Genomic DNA, 13,978 nt, shown 5'->3' on the forward strand with positions numbered 1-13,978 from the left:
TGATTGATGCTGGCGTTAGGCCCAACTGACGTACCGCCGAGTGACACTTGGTCATAAACTGGGACTACAGACAGTGGTAATTAAAGGTGCCAGTGCTGCTATATTAAGTCCATGAGGATAGTAGGCCACACCTGTACTGCTTCCAGAAGAGAAGGAACACATTGAAAGTCTATTTATTAAAAGCGTCTGCTTCCCTAGGATTTTTTCTCTATAACCAAACCTTTGGGTTGACTTGCAAAAACTGGAATACATTTATGACCATTTGTAAGACTACCCTGGTGAACTCCTTTATCTCTGTGGAGGTAAAGATAAAAGTGAATGTCAGTCACCAGATATGCTACCCTTTAAAATGCTGAGGCCTGTATTGACTGACATCCCATAGAATTCCTCCTCCCTCCAGGTACCTGTCACCTGTGCAGCTCAGGAGACATGCATTTCCCTTTTAAGGTAGTTCCTAACATGATTTGCAGTTCTTTCCTGATACCTGTCCTGACTCTCAGACAATGAGAATAATAACATAAAGATAATGTAAGATTTTTAATAAATACATAAAAATTCAGTTTGTTCAGGCGACTCTTTTTAAGTCAAGAAAGTATGATGGTACATTTAAAAAATACCCTTAATGAGGAGTGAAGCCAACAGGATCTTTCTTGCTTAGACTTGAGTTTACCCGACACTGTAACAATCTGAACTGTGTTCTCGAAGTATTCTATTTGGTCCACATTTATATTGGATTGAGGAACTCGTACAGAGTAACAGATGCTGAGTATCAGTTCAGTTGATCTCAGAGGATTACAGTGTTGGAAGCTGCTTTCCTCCTATTGGTAGTTGACTCTCACCTCAGTTTAAATGTCCTTTCATGGCACTCCTGACTGCTGGGCTGGCAGTTTCTGCCTGAGAACTCCGGAGAAAGGACATTTATGATCTCCTGAGGCTAATGTTTTATTACAGTTGGAGCTTTCTTACATTTTGAGGTCTGCTTCTCTGTGACCCCAGTTAGCAGTTCTGATTTTGCCTTTTGGAGTGGACCTGATGCTAAACGCAGCGTTCCTCCCTCTGAGTGAGGGCACCACGGGAAGAAAGCGGAAGAGGAACATCCGGTGAGGACCCTCAGAGGGGATGTTCTGGCTGGTCAGTGTTTCCCTGTGGGTCAGGTCCTGGTCCTCTGCTGGGCGGACGTCCAGTAGACCGAGAACAGGCCCATTTTAACCTTTATCTTGTATGCTAACCACAAATACAAAGAAGGACACCCATGTGCAAGTGTTTTGAGTGCCTCCTGGGCGCCGCTGCCGTGTTAGTACCTTGACTTTCATCATGCCACTTAATTCTCACGGTTACTCAAGTAGGTATCGGCAATCCTAAAGATGAGGAAACTGAAACCCAGAAATTAAGTAATTTGCCCAAGAACAGAGAGCCAGTGAGTACAGGCGTTAGAATTCTAAGCTTGGTCTGCCTGCCTCCACGGCCAGCACTTCTCTGACACACCACGTTGCCTCCTGGAGGAGGCCTTCCCAGGTGCAGCTTTCACGAGCTCCCTGGTCGGGTTCACACATTCTGCGTCTTCTCTTCTGAATGGACCCAGCTGGTAGATTGGAGGCTCCTGGGCCAGCCAAACCAACATTCACGTTAATTCGAATCTCTCTCCTCTTCCTGATACTTGTCTGTTCTCACCATCAAAATTAAGCATATTATTTTCAAAGGCATCGCCTTTTTCCTCTCTAGGAACATTTATTTCTTAGCCAAACTAATTTGCATCAACAGGTGGAGAAACCTCTCCTTTCACAGGCCTCAGCTAGGTCCAAAGAATCTCAGAATGGCTTGGTGTAAAGGTTGGGAAACCTAAGCTGTCTACTTCATTGTGACCTGGTTGAACAATGATTTCATCTTCTAAAAGGATGGGTCTCAGTTTTCCAGTTCCACTGCTGATGTGCAAGTAAACAGCAGACTGGGATAATTAGAGCAGAGGTGACCTTTTTCTTGGTCTGCTTTCAGGTGAAATTTAACAGTTCAATGAGATGACGCTCTGGGGAAAAACTGGGATGTATGACATTTAGGAGGAGGTAGAGATAATGGTATCCAAGTACATGCATAGTATTAAGTTAATTATTGTACTGAAGTATAGTTGATGTGTAATATTATATAAGTTACAGGTGTGCAATATAGTGGTTCCCAATTTTTAGAGGTTATACTTCATTTATAGTTATCATAAGATATTTGCTGTAATTGTGCTCCCTGACTTCAGACTATACTACAAAGTTACAGTAATCAAAATACTATGGACCCCCCCCCCCCCGCCAAAATGAAATGAAACGAAACAAAGCAAAAAACCCAATATGGTACTGGCACAAAGACAGACACACAGATCAATTAAACAGGATGGAGAGCCCAGAAATAAACCCACACACTTACAGTCATTAATCTGCAACAAAGGAGGCAAGAATATACAATGGGGAAAGCCAGACTCTTCAATAAAGGGTACTGGGAAAAGTGGACAGCTACACGTAAAAGAAAGAAATTAGAATATCTTCTCACACTATATTCAAAAAAATTCATAATGGACCTAAATATAAGACCAGGTACTATAAAACTCCTAGAGGAAGACATAGGCAGAACACTTTTTGACATAACTCATAGCAATATTTCTTTGCATAGATTTTCAGTAAACCTTTCCCACTGTCCTATCACGACCCACTTTGTCCCTCAGTAAACTATAAGCTTCCTGAGGTTAGAGAATGTACTGAATTCATACTTTTCGTTCCCCATGGGCCACAGCACAATGCCTTTCCTACAGCATTTGAGGAATAAATGTTTATTTCACGAATGAATGAATGAAAGAAATATAAAGATGTCTTTCTGTGGTCAACACAAACCTACCTCAAGTGGTATTGAATCAATTTCAGTTATTTTGAAGCAAGGAAATACTTCCTAGAAAATAGAAAATCTCGGGTTAGCTGTGTGTCTGGGACTGCATGGACCCGGCTGCAGGGTTTTACGTACATTTCCAGGATGGTTCTCTGAAATGGGACTTCCACTCCAGCTAGGAATTACATTTCTATATTAGATAAGTTTTGAATTTGAAACCTTCTGGTCTGTAAATAAAACTAGTTATTCTTCACTACTTCATCCAGAATATTTGAGCGTGCTTAGGGGGATGTCAGGAGTGGCTTTGTTTTTGAAAATATCTGATTAAAAAGAATGGTCCTGAGAAAAACATGAACAGGGACTATTGGAAGGCAGAAAACTGAGTGTGAGCTGGCGTTGGAATTTCAAAGCTCCTTGGTTCCATGTTCGACAGTATCCTTTCTCTGAGATAAACAAAATTCAAAAGGCACACCTGAGTGTCTTCAAGGATGCCTGTTTTTAAGTAGAGAAGTAGATTTTTATGACTGAGAAATCACACAGAAAGAAAATTAAATGTCCTATGTACGGCATGTGCTGTGTCAGATAACTGGAAGTTATTTTCTTTCCCCTTGATTTCTTCCTGCTGCCCTGCCTCTGTCTCTTTCGTGAGGGAAAATGGTTATGATGCTTGCCACCATGAGCTCACAGCTGTGTGGGCTCCATCCTGGAGAATGAACTGAAGCAGTTACTTATTAAGGCCCTGCCTTTAGGCAGCTCTGAGGAGAGCGTTGACTTCAGGGTGTTTCCTCTAAGCACTCATTTTCTTTAGCAAGGCAAGAAACAGATTCTCATCCGATGTGAAGGTTTCATGGAGCCCTCCTTCCCCAAAATTCAGGTTAAATAATAACTGCTCTGGACCATGCAAGGTATGATTTGCCCAAACGTGAATGCACTAATATTTGATTAGTAAAGATCACTCAGTAGAGGGTGATGGCGAGTTGGCTTTGGCTGGAAATTTCGCCACCTGAGATCCTCAAGCAAAGTTCATGCTGGCATTGTTTCCTCTGCAAGTTGACTTCAGATGACGTCTTTTGCTTTTGGAAAACAATATTCCAGACGTGAAAAAGAAACTATGAGTCATATAATAAATATAATACTAGGCTTATGCTGTAGCTGTTTTTAGAGCATTGTATTTTAGTGCTTAATTATCTGTTTGCTACAAAAGTTGGCAGTCTTGGCATTCCTCTCCAATGTAAACAAAATAATATTATTTAATTCTTTTGTTACGTATTGCTATAATAGTAGAAGCTCTTAATTTTTTTTTTTTGGCTGGTTTTGATTTCTATGTAGTTTAGAAGGGGAAGTTTTCAAGAGAACTTTTTTTTTTTTAGAGTCAGTGTTTCCCTGTAATGTAGAATTTTTATCTTGAAAGTAAACAAGCCCCTGTCACTAATAGGAAGAAAAGTGCTGGAGCTGAAGAATTTCAGAGAGAGACCTTTTTGTCAGCCATGACACATCTGGGTGGGTTGGCAATCTAGGGTCTACACGTGAGCTTTGGCAGCCCAGACATTTGATTTCTTCAGCTTACTGAGAGTTGAGTGAACTCAGGGATATTGAGTGCTGTTAACTGGTCAGTGTGTTCCCTCCTCGGCAGCAGAGTCTCTTCAGGAAGCCAAATGACAGTGAGAAATTTGCTTGGTGAGCATGGAGTCTGAGCCAGAGGGAGTGGGCTGGTGTGTATGGTGGATGTCAGCCAGCCCCGGATGGCCTCCTCTGTACTCCAGAGACAGTGTTGCAGAGCACAGTCCATTGCTCCTCTCTTGGCTGGCGCGGCTGTCTTTCCTGCTGGCCCAGTGCTAGGATTTCTCGTAAAAAGAGAACACAAACCCTCTATGGTTAGAGCAGCAGAGCGTTCTGGAGGATGAGACTGAGATGCAGCTACCAGCTTGTTCTGAATTTTCCCTCTCCTTCCAGTTCTCTTCCTTTCACTCTGGGTGTTCATCACCATCTTCACCCAGAGCTCTCTGGTACCCTCAAAGAAACTGGCCAAAACCAAACTTCAGACATCTTTCAGTGATCATTCTCAGGCCAGAACAGTCAATGGACATCTTATAAAAGTTAAGAGAAAGCTGAAGGAAAATGAACATGTACTGAAACTATAAGCATCAGGCTGATGAAGCCTCAGTTTCTGTACCTGAGCATGGTGTGAAATGTTGGGAAGTCTAAGACAAATAGTTCATCATGAACACATTCAACAGTGACTTCATCCTTTAAATTGATGAGGCAGAGTACTGCTCTTTTCAAGGCATCTTTACCTCAGGCAGGCATAACTGATTAACTTCCATATCCCTGGGTTTACTTTTGCAGATGACTAATCTCATTTTAACAGATTCTTATGAATGAAATATATACTTGATGCTTAGTGTTATATCATTTCTGACATTGTCCTCGAATTCTGAGGGCAATTCTCAATGCCCAGAATGTACTGATTACAAAATGTGTGCCCATCATACAACTTTTTCTAGTTCTTTCAGAATATCATTAGGAATGCATTTAAAAAATAGTACTTTTCAATCAATAGCTACCTTTGTTTTTGATGCTCAAAGTGTTCCATCTTTGGCCAATAGTAGCCTACTCATGTGGCTTTCATGTCCTTTTGCCATGACCCCATTAGTCTTGGAGCACTTCCTTCCTGAGCTCATCAGGATGTTCCAGGCTTATACTTTTTCTGGCCCAGATGTGGGATCAGTCAGACCTGAAAGGAGCGCTGGTTCCTTTTAGTGGAGAATCGTTTTCGGAGACTTCATCCTGGGTGCTGAGGGTGTTCATTGCTTCCAGGTTGTCCTTAGTTCTAAACCTATGTATATGTATTTTTGAAAAGAAAAAAGATGAGTTCAGACTATTATTTTCAATTTAAATGTACTATTGCAGGATTAAAAAACTTTTCTTTGAACACTTGTATTTTCTGCCACACTGAAAAGACATATTTAGCTTATCCTATAATGTACTAAGAATTTAAAAAATAACACCAATATTATTAATAACAATAATGCTACTGAATGACATTTAAGATTTCTTTGCAGCTCTATTTGGCCTTAGAATGTGTACCACTACTGATGGTCATAATACTATAAAGTAACTTACTTATTTTTTTGTGTTCTTATGCCATCAACAGGATATTTAGTTAGCTTCATTTGTTTCCACTCCTTTTCAATTTTTAGGGTTTTCTTTTGTTTGATTTATTAATATTAATAGGAGGGAGGGTATAGCTCAAGGGGTAGAGCACATACTTAACATGCATGAGGTCCTGAGTTCAATCCCCAATACCTCCACCAACAGTAAATAAATAAACCTAATTACCTCCTCCCACCAAAAAAAAGAAACCATTTTATTCCGGAGTCAAAATTATGTAAGGCACATCCAAAGAAACCTGTTTTCTATTCCTCTCTCTTCTACACTATTCCCTTCCATATAAATACTTTTAAATTTTTTAATCCATCTGGTGTTCCTTTTCTAAATATTGGCATATACAGATATTTTGGTATTTCCCTCCACATCCTTTCTTTTCTTATAACTCGAATTCATCTTTATGACTAATATTCCATTGGTGAATGCTGTAGTTTAAGAATGACTTTTAAAAAAAAACGTTTTTTTTTTGAGGGGTAATTAGGTTTATTTAAGTTTTTTAATGGAGGTACTGGGGATTGAACACAGGACCATGTACACACCAATTATGCACTCTACCACTGAGCTATACCCTCCCTTCCAAGAATGAATTTTTTTTTTAAACAGTAATTATCGCTAATAGTTTTGACTACTGAAGTCTTTGGCTGGAGAGACAGGGAAGCACTTTAAAAAGTCCTGCTTTTAAATGAGGGAACATTTTTATCTTGAAGTCCATTCTTCCAAAAGAAACAACCATTAATAAAAATAATAATTATTAACGTGCTTCCCGTGCCTCTCCAAGATGCCAGGAAGGAGGTGAACACAATTTGGGATGAGATTGGCGCTTCACCACCCACCAGCTTCTCTGCCGCGCTGCCAGATTCATCCTGCGGTCAGTTGACCTCTCTTCCTATGCTGCTCCGATGAGGTGGGCATTGGCATCTCGCTGCTGTTCTGCACCTGCGACTTTGGTGCCCCCTCCAGCCCCTCCCCGATCTTGGGAGAAGCACGGAAATCTCTGTTGCTGCTTCTGCTCCCCAGGCTCCGGGGCTCAGTGGCTCCGCGGCTCCCTCGCGCAGGTGCCGGGAGCGGGCTGGGATCTCGGGAGCTAAGGCCACCCCGCCTGCGCACGGTGATGCCGGGATTGGGGGCGGGAGCGCCGCCTCCATCTCCCGCGCTCGCTTGCTCCCGCCCTCCTCCCCGCCCCAAGCCCTCTCCTGCCTCAGCCTTGCAGGCTCCGCAGTGCAGATGCCTGCCTGCCGCCCCGTGCTTGGCGGCTCCCGCGGTGCTCCTCAGGGTCTCCCGACCCTCCAGCGCCGGGTGCACCCTCTCTGCTCTCGAAGGACCCTTGACTAAGCGGTCTCACTAAGCCCGGCGCGCGCAAAGCCGCTACGCCGGCAGGGCAGCGGGGAACCAGGAGGACGACGGCCGCACAGGAGCCCGGGACGCTCTTGGATGCGGCAGGACAAACTGACTGGCTCCCTGAGGCGCGGAGGGAGATGCCTGAAGCGGCAGGGTGGCGGTGGCGGTGGTGGCGGCGGCGGCGTGGGCACCATCCTGAGCAATGTGCTCAAGAAGCGCAGCTGCATTTCCCGGACCGCGCCCCGGCTGCTCTGCACCCTGGAGCCGGGTGAGGACCCGGGGTGCCAGATAGGGCACCGGAAAGTAGCGTGGCACCCCCGGAGCTGGTGCCTCTGCCTCAGCTGGACTCTGCCTAGGTCGAGGAGAGCCCGCGGGCCGCCTGGTGCAGGGTACCGCGGCTGGGCGCAGGCAGGGCTGGGTCGGCTTGGGAGGGAAGAGAGCGGACCAAGGCCTGGGCTGGTGGGGAGCGGCCTCCCAAGGCGCGGAGAACGGGCTGTCCGCGCGCCCGCACCCGGCGGTCTGTGCGCGGTCCAGCCCTGCTTGTGCCGGGAGCTGCTGGCGAGCGGTGCGCTCGGCCTTCTCCGCGTGGTGGGAGAGTGCTGGCGGCTGCCGGGGGCATCAGAGACCGTGCAAACAACTGTGCTCCGGGCTCACCAGCAGCCAGACCTTGAGGGAAGTGTACGAGGCAGAGAAAAGTACAGGTTTGATACCTGGGGTTGGAGAGGGCAGCGACTGCGAAGGGAAAACCGGGTGCTTTTTCCTGAGGGTCTCTGCTTCGTGAGTGCCGAGATCATCTCGCCTGGAGCCTCTCATTTGAGCGTTCAGGTGGAAAGCATGCAGGAAACACTCCTGCAAAGTAGAGATTCTTTCTGTGGTTAAAGATCGGGACCGCTCTTGGCTGTGCTAGGCTAGGCCTTTCTGTTTTCAGCCTGTTTACCCATCCCTGCTTCTCCAGGCTGCATAACTCGCGCCTGCTCCACTGCCTGGCATCCCTCCCCGGGTTTTTTTGAGCCCAGCCCTGGCGCGGCCCCTGGGCATAAGGCTTTCTGGCTAGGGGTGGCCGCAGAGGGAGCCGGCGGTACTCGTGTTTGTGCTTAGTGCGCACTTGTCCCCAGAGTAGCACCAGCTGGCTTCCAGGCGGATTCGTCCCCCCACCACCGCCTCCCAGGGCCTTTGGGGACCTGCTATCCTGAGGCTGCAGGAGAGAATCTGCCGAGGCACTGAGCCCCAAAGGGTGGAACTCGCCGCTGCCTTTCCAAACCTCGTGGTTTCTTTGTTTTTCTCCCCAAGGAAGTGTCTGGTTGCTGTCTGTAGTATTCACAGTCTTGCTTTGCCCTTAAAAAAAGAAATCTCCTTCCCACGTTAAAAGTGTTTCGTATTTCTGAACCCGAAACAGCCGGTGATTATCAGATGAAACATAAACCTTATCCACTCCCTTATTCAGTTAGAAGAAAAGAATTGGGAATGACCTGATTTCAGCTTTCGCATGCAGGCGGCGAATGATCAATTCCAGTTAAATCCTGTGACTCATTTTTGATCATGGGAAAATAGTTGTGGTTTTGACTAATCCCAGCTGGGTTTCAGCACGGCAAGGTAATCAGCATGATGTCCAGTAGGTACTCTGAAAAAGTCAAGGGAGCCTGTTCGGTCATACACACAGGGAATCCGAGGCTTTTAGGTCGGTTAAAATAAGTCAGCATGGGGCCGGATTTCCTGGTCTTTGTTATAATAAAGCAAACGTCGTGATTGTACGCTCCTCCATTCAGCACCCCGTGTCTGGACAGCAACCTCAAAGGTGGTCTGTTTTATTGTCTTATATTATGCGCTCCAGCTGGAGGCACTCTTGTGGTCATTGTATCATTGCGCTGCACTGAGGCAGGACTTCATTTAAACCATCTCAGAGAGAGATGGGAATCCGTCGGGGGTACTTAATATATCTTCGAATAAGAAAATCTTATCTGTCTAGGCAGAGTATGATTTTGGCCCTGAAGCTCTGAAAAGAATTATCAGGGCATTGATTGGATGCCTTGGATTCTCTACCACACGCAGTTTGACTTTAGAAACCTAGGACCCAACTCCTGTATTCACAGCACTCTTCTCGGACTCCAAGAAAGGCATATACGCACTGTCACGGGCTCGAGCAAATCAGACACATCGCTTTCCAGTTTCTTGACTCCATATGTATGTTTTCAAAAAGACAAGTATACTTTATTATTATAATTTTACAAATTCTGAACATTGTTCCTTAAGTAGTGGAAATTGTGGAGAGGTTTTCAGTGTGCCTAATCTGCCATTCAACATCATAGAAGAAAAGGTGTCTTCATAAATGATAATTGCAAATTATAAAACTGAATGCTATTGATAATGTTTGGTGTATCTTGGTACTTGATCTTTTAAGTAATTAGTCTTTTTAAAAAGTGACTTAAAATGTCATGTCATTGATTTTTGAAGTTATAGAAAAAACAGCATTTTCAGATTTGATTATACTATTTTTAATAGAATTTAAGTGAGTAAAAATTTTTATGTAATTTCACTTCAGTAATAGTAAAAAGGCCCAATATGAATATAGCAAATAGTCTTTATATATTCTCCTGTTTATTCACTTATTACACAGATTTCGAATTTGAGTCAAAGAAGTTTATCTAAAGTTGTAGGTAACTTGGAATTAGAATTCAGTTATATTTTAGCTTGTAGTCTATAATTAAATATATAAACTCATCTTTAATGAATAAATATATGACAGAATTTTAAAATATATGAAAATTTCCAAATAGTATTGTTAAAATGGATTATTCCACAATTGGGAAGGCAATGACAGTATTTTTATAACTTTGATATTTCACTTAAGTTTCTTTCAAAGACTTAATCCAAGCAAGTGTACTAGAAAACAAACTCTGTAAGTAACGAATTCTTTTCCTAAGTTTCATAAATATTAATTATACTATGCTAGGTGATTTACTGCAGTTAATCATCACAACAGTTAACTGAGACATTACCTTCATTTTAAGGATAAAGAATTGAGACTGAGACAGGTTAAATAATTTGCTTGATTCTAGGAACCAAAGTTGAATGGAGGTCTGTATAACTCCAAGCCCTTGGTGTCTTTTTTTTTGTTGTTTTTATTTTTGCATTACTAAAGACAACTGTGGAACCACCATTCTGTGTGATAAGCTTTTTGTGTGTGTGTGTGTCCAAGTAAGACAAGCTTTTATTCAATGACCAGAGAATGGAGAGGGGAGCTCATGCTCTAATGGTACCTTCTCCCCAAAGGGAGGGGAGTAAGGGAATTTTAAGGATTAGGAGGCAGGCAGGTCATCAGGGCTCCAGGAAAGGGGTGAGGATTGTCTGGGGCAGCTGGAGGCAGCTTGTCAAGTGCAACCTTCTACACTCCTTTACGCACCAAGCTCCATTCTATTGCTGCAGGATATTTTTCTATTTTAATACTCAGTATTCCTTTTCTTTTTACAAAATTGACTACAATTTAGTAAAAATAGATGTTTTAAAAATTTTATGATGACTCAGGTTAACTTTAACTTTTATTTTTGATAATTTTTAGTTTTATTTTAATGTTATTTGCTCCCCAAATAACATTTATGAATTTTTTCTTTTCTTTTAGGAGTTGACACAAAGCTGAAGTTCACTCTTGAGCCATCTTTAGGTCAAAATGGTTTTCAGCAGGTAATTTTTTTTAATTTTGAAAATACCCATATTTTGAGGTATCTATAGGGTACACTGAGCTATATTCTCAAAGTGGGAAAACTAGCATGTGCTTGGATATACATAAGAATATGAGTCAGTTTTTAAAATTGCAGGTACAGTAACTTATGAAGCTATAAGTGGCCTGGGTTTATACTTGCAATGAAAAATTTTGCACTTTTTATTAATGGTGCAAGTGTGAAAAAATATAAAAAACCAAATGTTATTATTCTGAATCTATGATACATATTTTGATTTCTGAACCAGAGCTTCCCAACCTTTGGGTGTGTACTGCAGGTGCATCACAGGTGTGTTAACGGTACCTAAGTGGGAGAGCCTGGGGCCGTCATAGCCCTCAGACCAGTCTTATCTGTCCAAAAGAAGCTCTGACTGTTTAGTCCAATGTGCTGTGTAAATTTTATCATACTCTACAAATGTCAAGATGCAAAAAAAGTTGAAAAGTACTTAACCAGGTCAGTATTATCACCTTGACAATATTTCTTCTTTCTTCCTAGTGGTATGATGCTCTCAAGGCAGTTGCCAGACTATCAACAGGAATACCAAAGGAATGGAGGAGAAAGGTGAGGAGGATTTGCATGGCTCAAGTACAAAAGGACTGTCACTCTATCCCTCTTTAAAGTGTCTGGAATGTTAAAAAGGATATTCTAGATTTAGTAATTTGAAGTCTCTCTTCATCAGTCATTAATTCAATCTAGTCTATGCCAGGTACTGTTCTGGGGGTACTGGGAATGTGGCAGTGGGAAAAAGCCCAGTAGACCAAAATTTTTGTCCTCATGGAGTTTACAGTGAGTACAATATAAAGTATTTCAGATAGTGATAAATGATGTGCCTAAAAATAAAGCAGAGAAAGGAATAAGGAGAGTGTAGGGGAATGGAGGTAAAAAGGTAGCATTGTAAATGGCACGGTGACATTTGAATAGGGCCCTTAAAGAGGTGAGCAGTTGGCCACGTTGCTACCCGCTGGAAAAGCACTCCAAACAGGAAACACTCAGGTGAGATCATCTCAAGAGTATGCAAGATAAAGCAAGAGGCCAGGGTGGCTGAAGCTCAGTGAACAAAGAGGAAAACATTTGGAGAGAAGGTCATAGAGGTAATATGATGACCTCAGGGGGATGGCAGATCACGTAGGACCTTATAGCCATAGGAGAACTTTTGCCCAGTGTGAGATGAGAAGCACTGGGAAGTTTTAAGCAGGGGAATAACAACTTATATTTTAAATGGACCACTTTTGGCTACTAACTTGAGAATATGAGGAATAAGGACAACAGCAGGAAACTAGTAAAAGACTTGCATTAATTCAGGCAAGAGATGGATCAGGGTTGTGGTAGTGGAGATGGAGAGGAGGGGTGAGATTCTGACATATTCTGAAGGCTAGGTTGACATGAATTTTTATTGGGTTGATTGTAAAGGAGGTCAATGATGATTTCAGGATTGACCTGAGCTACCAGAAGGGTAGAAAATGACCAGGTGGCTGTTGCCCAAGCACAGAGAGCTATACAGAGCCAAGTACAAGATAAAGTAGCTATTCCAATGAACTGAAAGACTTTTCTGTTTTCTTAATAATATCTGTAATGGCTTGATCATTGCTTGGTACATAGTAAGAACTCAAAAGATATTACTTGAAAGAATAAATGAAAGTCCCTAATTGGGGCAACTTAGTACAGCATCATTTCAGTGAGGTTCTTAGAGGTTTCTGAATGTGGGCCATATCTGGTCTGGGAGAAGTGCTCATTTTCTTGGTGATTGCAATCACTATTTCCTAATAAAAAAAGGTGAAATTATGTATTTTACTTTAGCATTCTTCTTCTTTAATATTTCAGGTTTGGTTGACCTTGGCAGATCATTATTTGCACAGTATAGCCATTGACTGGGACAAAACCATGCGCTTCACTTTCAACGAAAGGAGTAATCCTGATGATGACTCGATGGGAATTCAGATAGTCAAGGTAATGCCCTGGATTTGGTCTCTTGTCCTGACTTAGAAGGCAGAGTCTAGGAGCCAGATGTTTTCTGGACAGAAGATCAAGCCTTATGGTTTGATTGGGTTGTTTGTTTTTTGTTATTGAGCTGTTGTGAGCTGTATAAGCCTTTTGGTTTGACGTCCGTGTATTTCCTGCTTCCTAATTTCATCATTTAACGGCTTTTTAATGGGGAACATGATGATGTCTTGTCTTCATAATTTTGTAGGTTGCCAGTAAAAAGAAAGTGTTCCCATTTATATTTAAGTTATTATCTTGCTCACATGATAGGAGATTGAAATTCCTTTTTTTCTTCAGCATGGGTTGCTGCTTTTAACTGGGTTTTTACATAGAAGTCACCAAGAAAAATTTAAAGTTAAGTATATTTCATATTAGAATAATAAGGCTCTTATTAGGATTTTGATAATTTGTTAACTGTCAGTTTATGAAGGTGGTTAGATTAGCTGGTGGGCTTACTTTAAATCAGACAGTCAACTGTTCAAGCCAGCTGTGGAGGTCACTGTGTTTCACCTGCCTTGGATTATTGCAGTTGATGAGAGCCTGGTGCCAAAACCCAAGGATGCTGATTTGATTTGTATACATCATTATTCCCTTACATAAATAAGCCTCTAACTCATGCTTTTTATTTTATATGTGTACATTACGTGTGATGCTCAGCTAAGGTTTTAAAAGGAAAGTTGTTTCATCTAAATTTTGGCCTCCAGAAGATGGCTAATGTTTTGGCAGATTTGAACATATTTTTTTCAGGAGGAAGTACTAACTACAAAGGAGCTATTTTCTCATCTAACTTGGTCTGTTTTAGACAAATGCCAAAAGAAAATATAGAATTTTATATTGTTTGTTTGAAAAGCTTTTGCATTATCCGCATTTGAGCTGTTATTTATTTAGAATTTCAGTATGTGTTTCTCAGAGAT

At 42.2% G+C, this 13,978-nt stretch overlaps 1 protein-coding gene and 1 long non-coding RNA gene across 5 annotated transcripts in view; one reads left to right on the forward strand and one right to left on the reverse strand.

Annotated features, from left to right (window-relative positions):
• Positions 1–13,978, forward strand: part of TBC1D30 (TBC1 domain family member 30) — a 69,112-nt gene that overhangs the window by 26,381 nt on the left and 28,753 nt on the right. For 2 of the 4 annotated variants that reach the window (XM_072973012.1, XM_072973013.1), the window contains exons 1-4: positions 7,229–7,636; positions 10,985–11,046; positions 11,580–11,645; positions 12,906–13,031. In XM_072973012.1, the coding sequence (XP_072829113.1) occupies positions 7,462–7,636; positions 10,985–11,046; positions 11,580–11,645; positions 12,906–13,031 (429 nt within the window). In that variant the 5' untranslated portion in view covers positions 7,229–7,461. Of the gene's footprint in view, positions 1–7,228; positions 7,637–10,984; positions 11,047–11,579; positions 11,646–12,905; positions 13,032–13,978 lie in introns of those variants that run through there. The other 2 variants (XM_072973010.1, XM_072973011.1) reach the window with 1 other exon arrangement.
• On the reverse strand, positions 519–7,139 carry LOC140700157 (uncharacterized). Its single transcript, XR_012078420.1, has 2 exons — positions 6,864–7,139; positions 519–5,698 (listed from the first exon to the last, which is right to left on the reverse strand). It is a non-coding gene; the product is annotated as an uncharacterized lncRNA (long non-coding RNA).

This window comes from Vicugna pacos, chromosome 12, assembly GCF_048564905.1.
Source record: "Vicugna pacos chromosome 12, VicPac4, whole genome shotgun sequence".
NCBI classification, from domain to species: Eukaryota; Metazoa; Chordata; class Mammalia; order Artiodactyla; family Camelidae; genus Vicugna; species Vicugna pacos.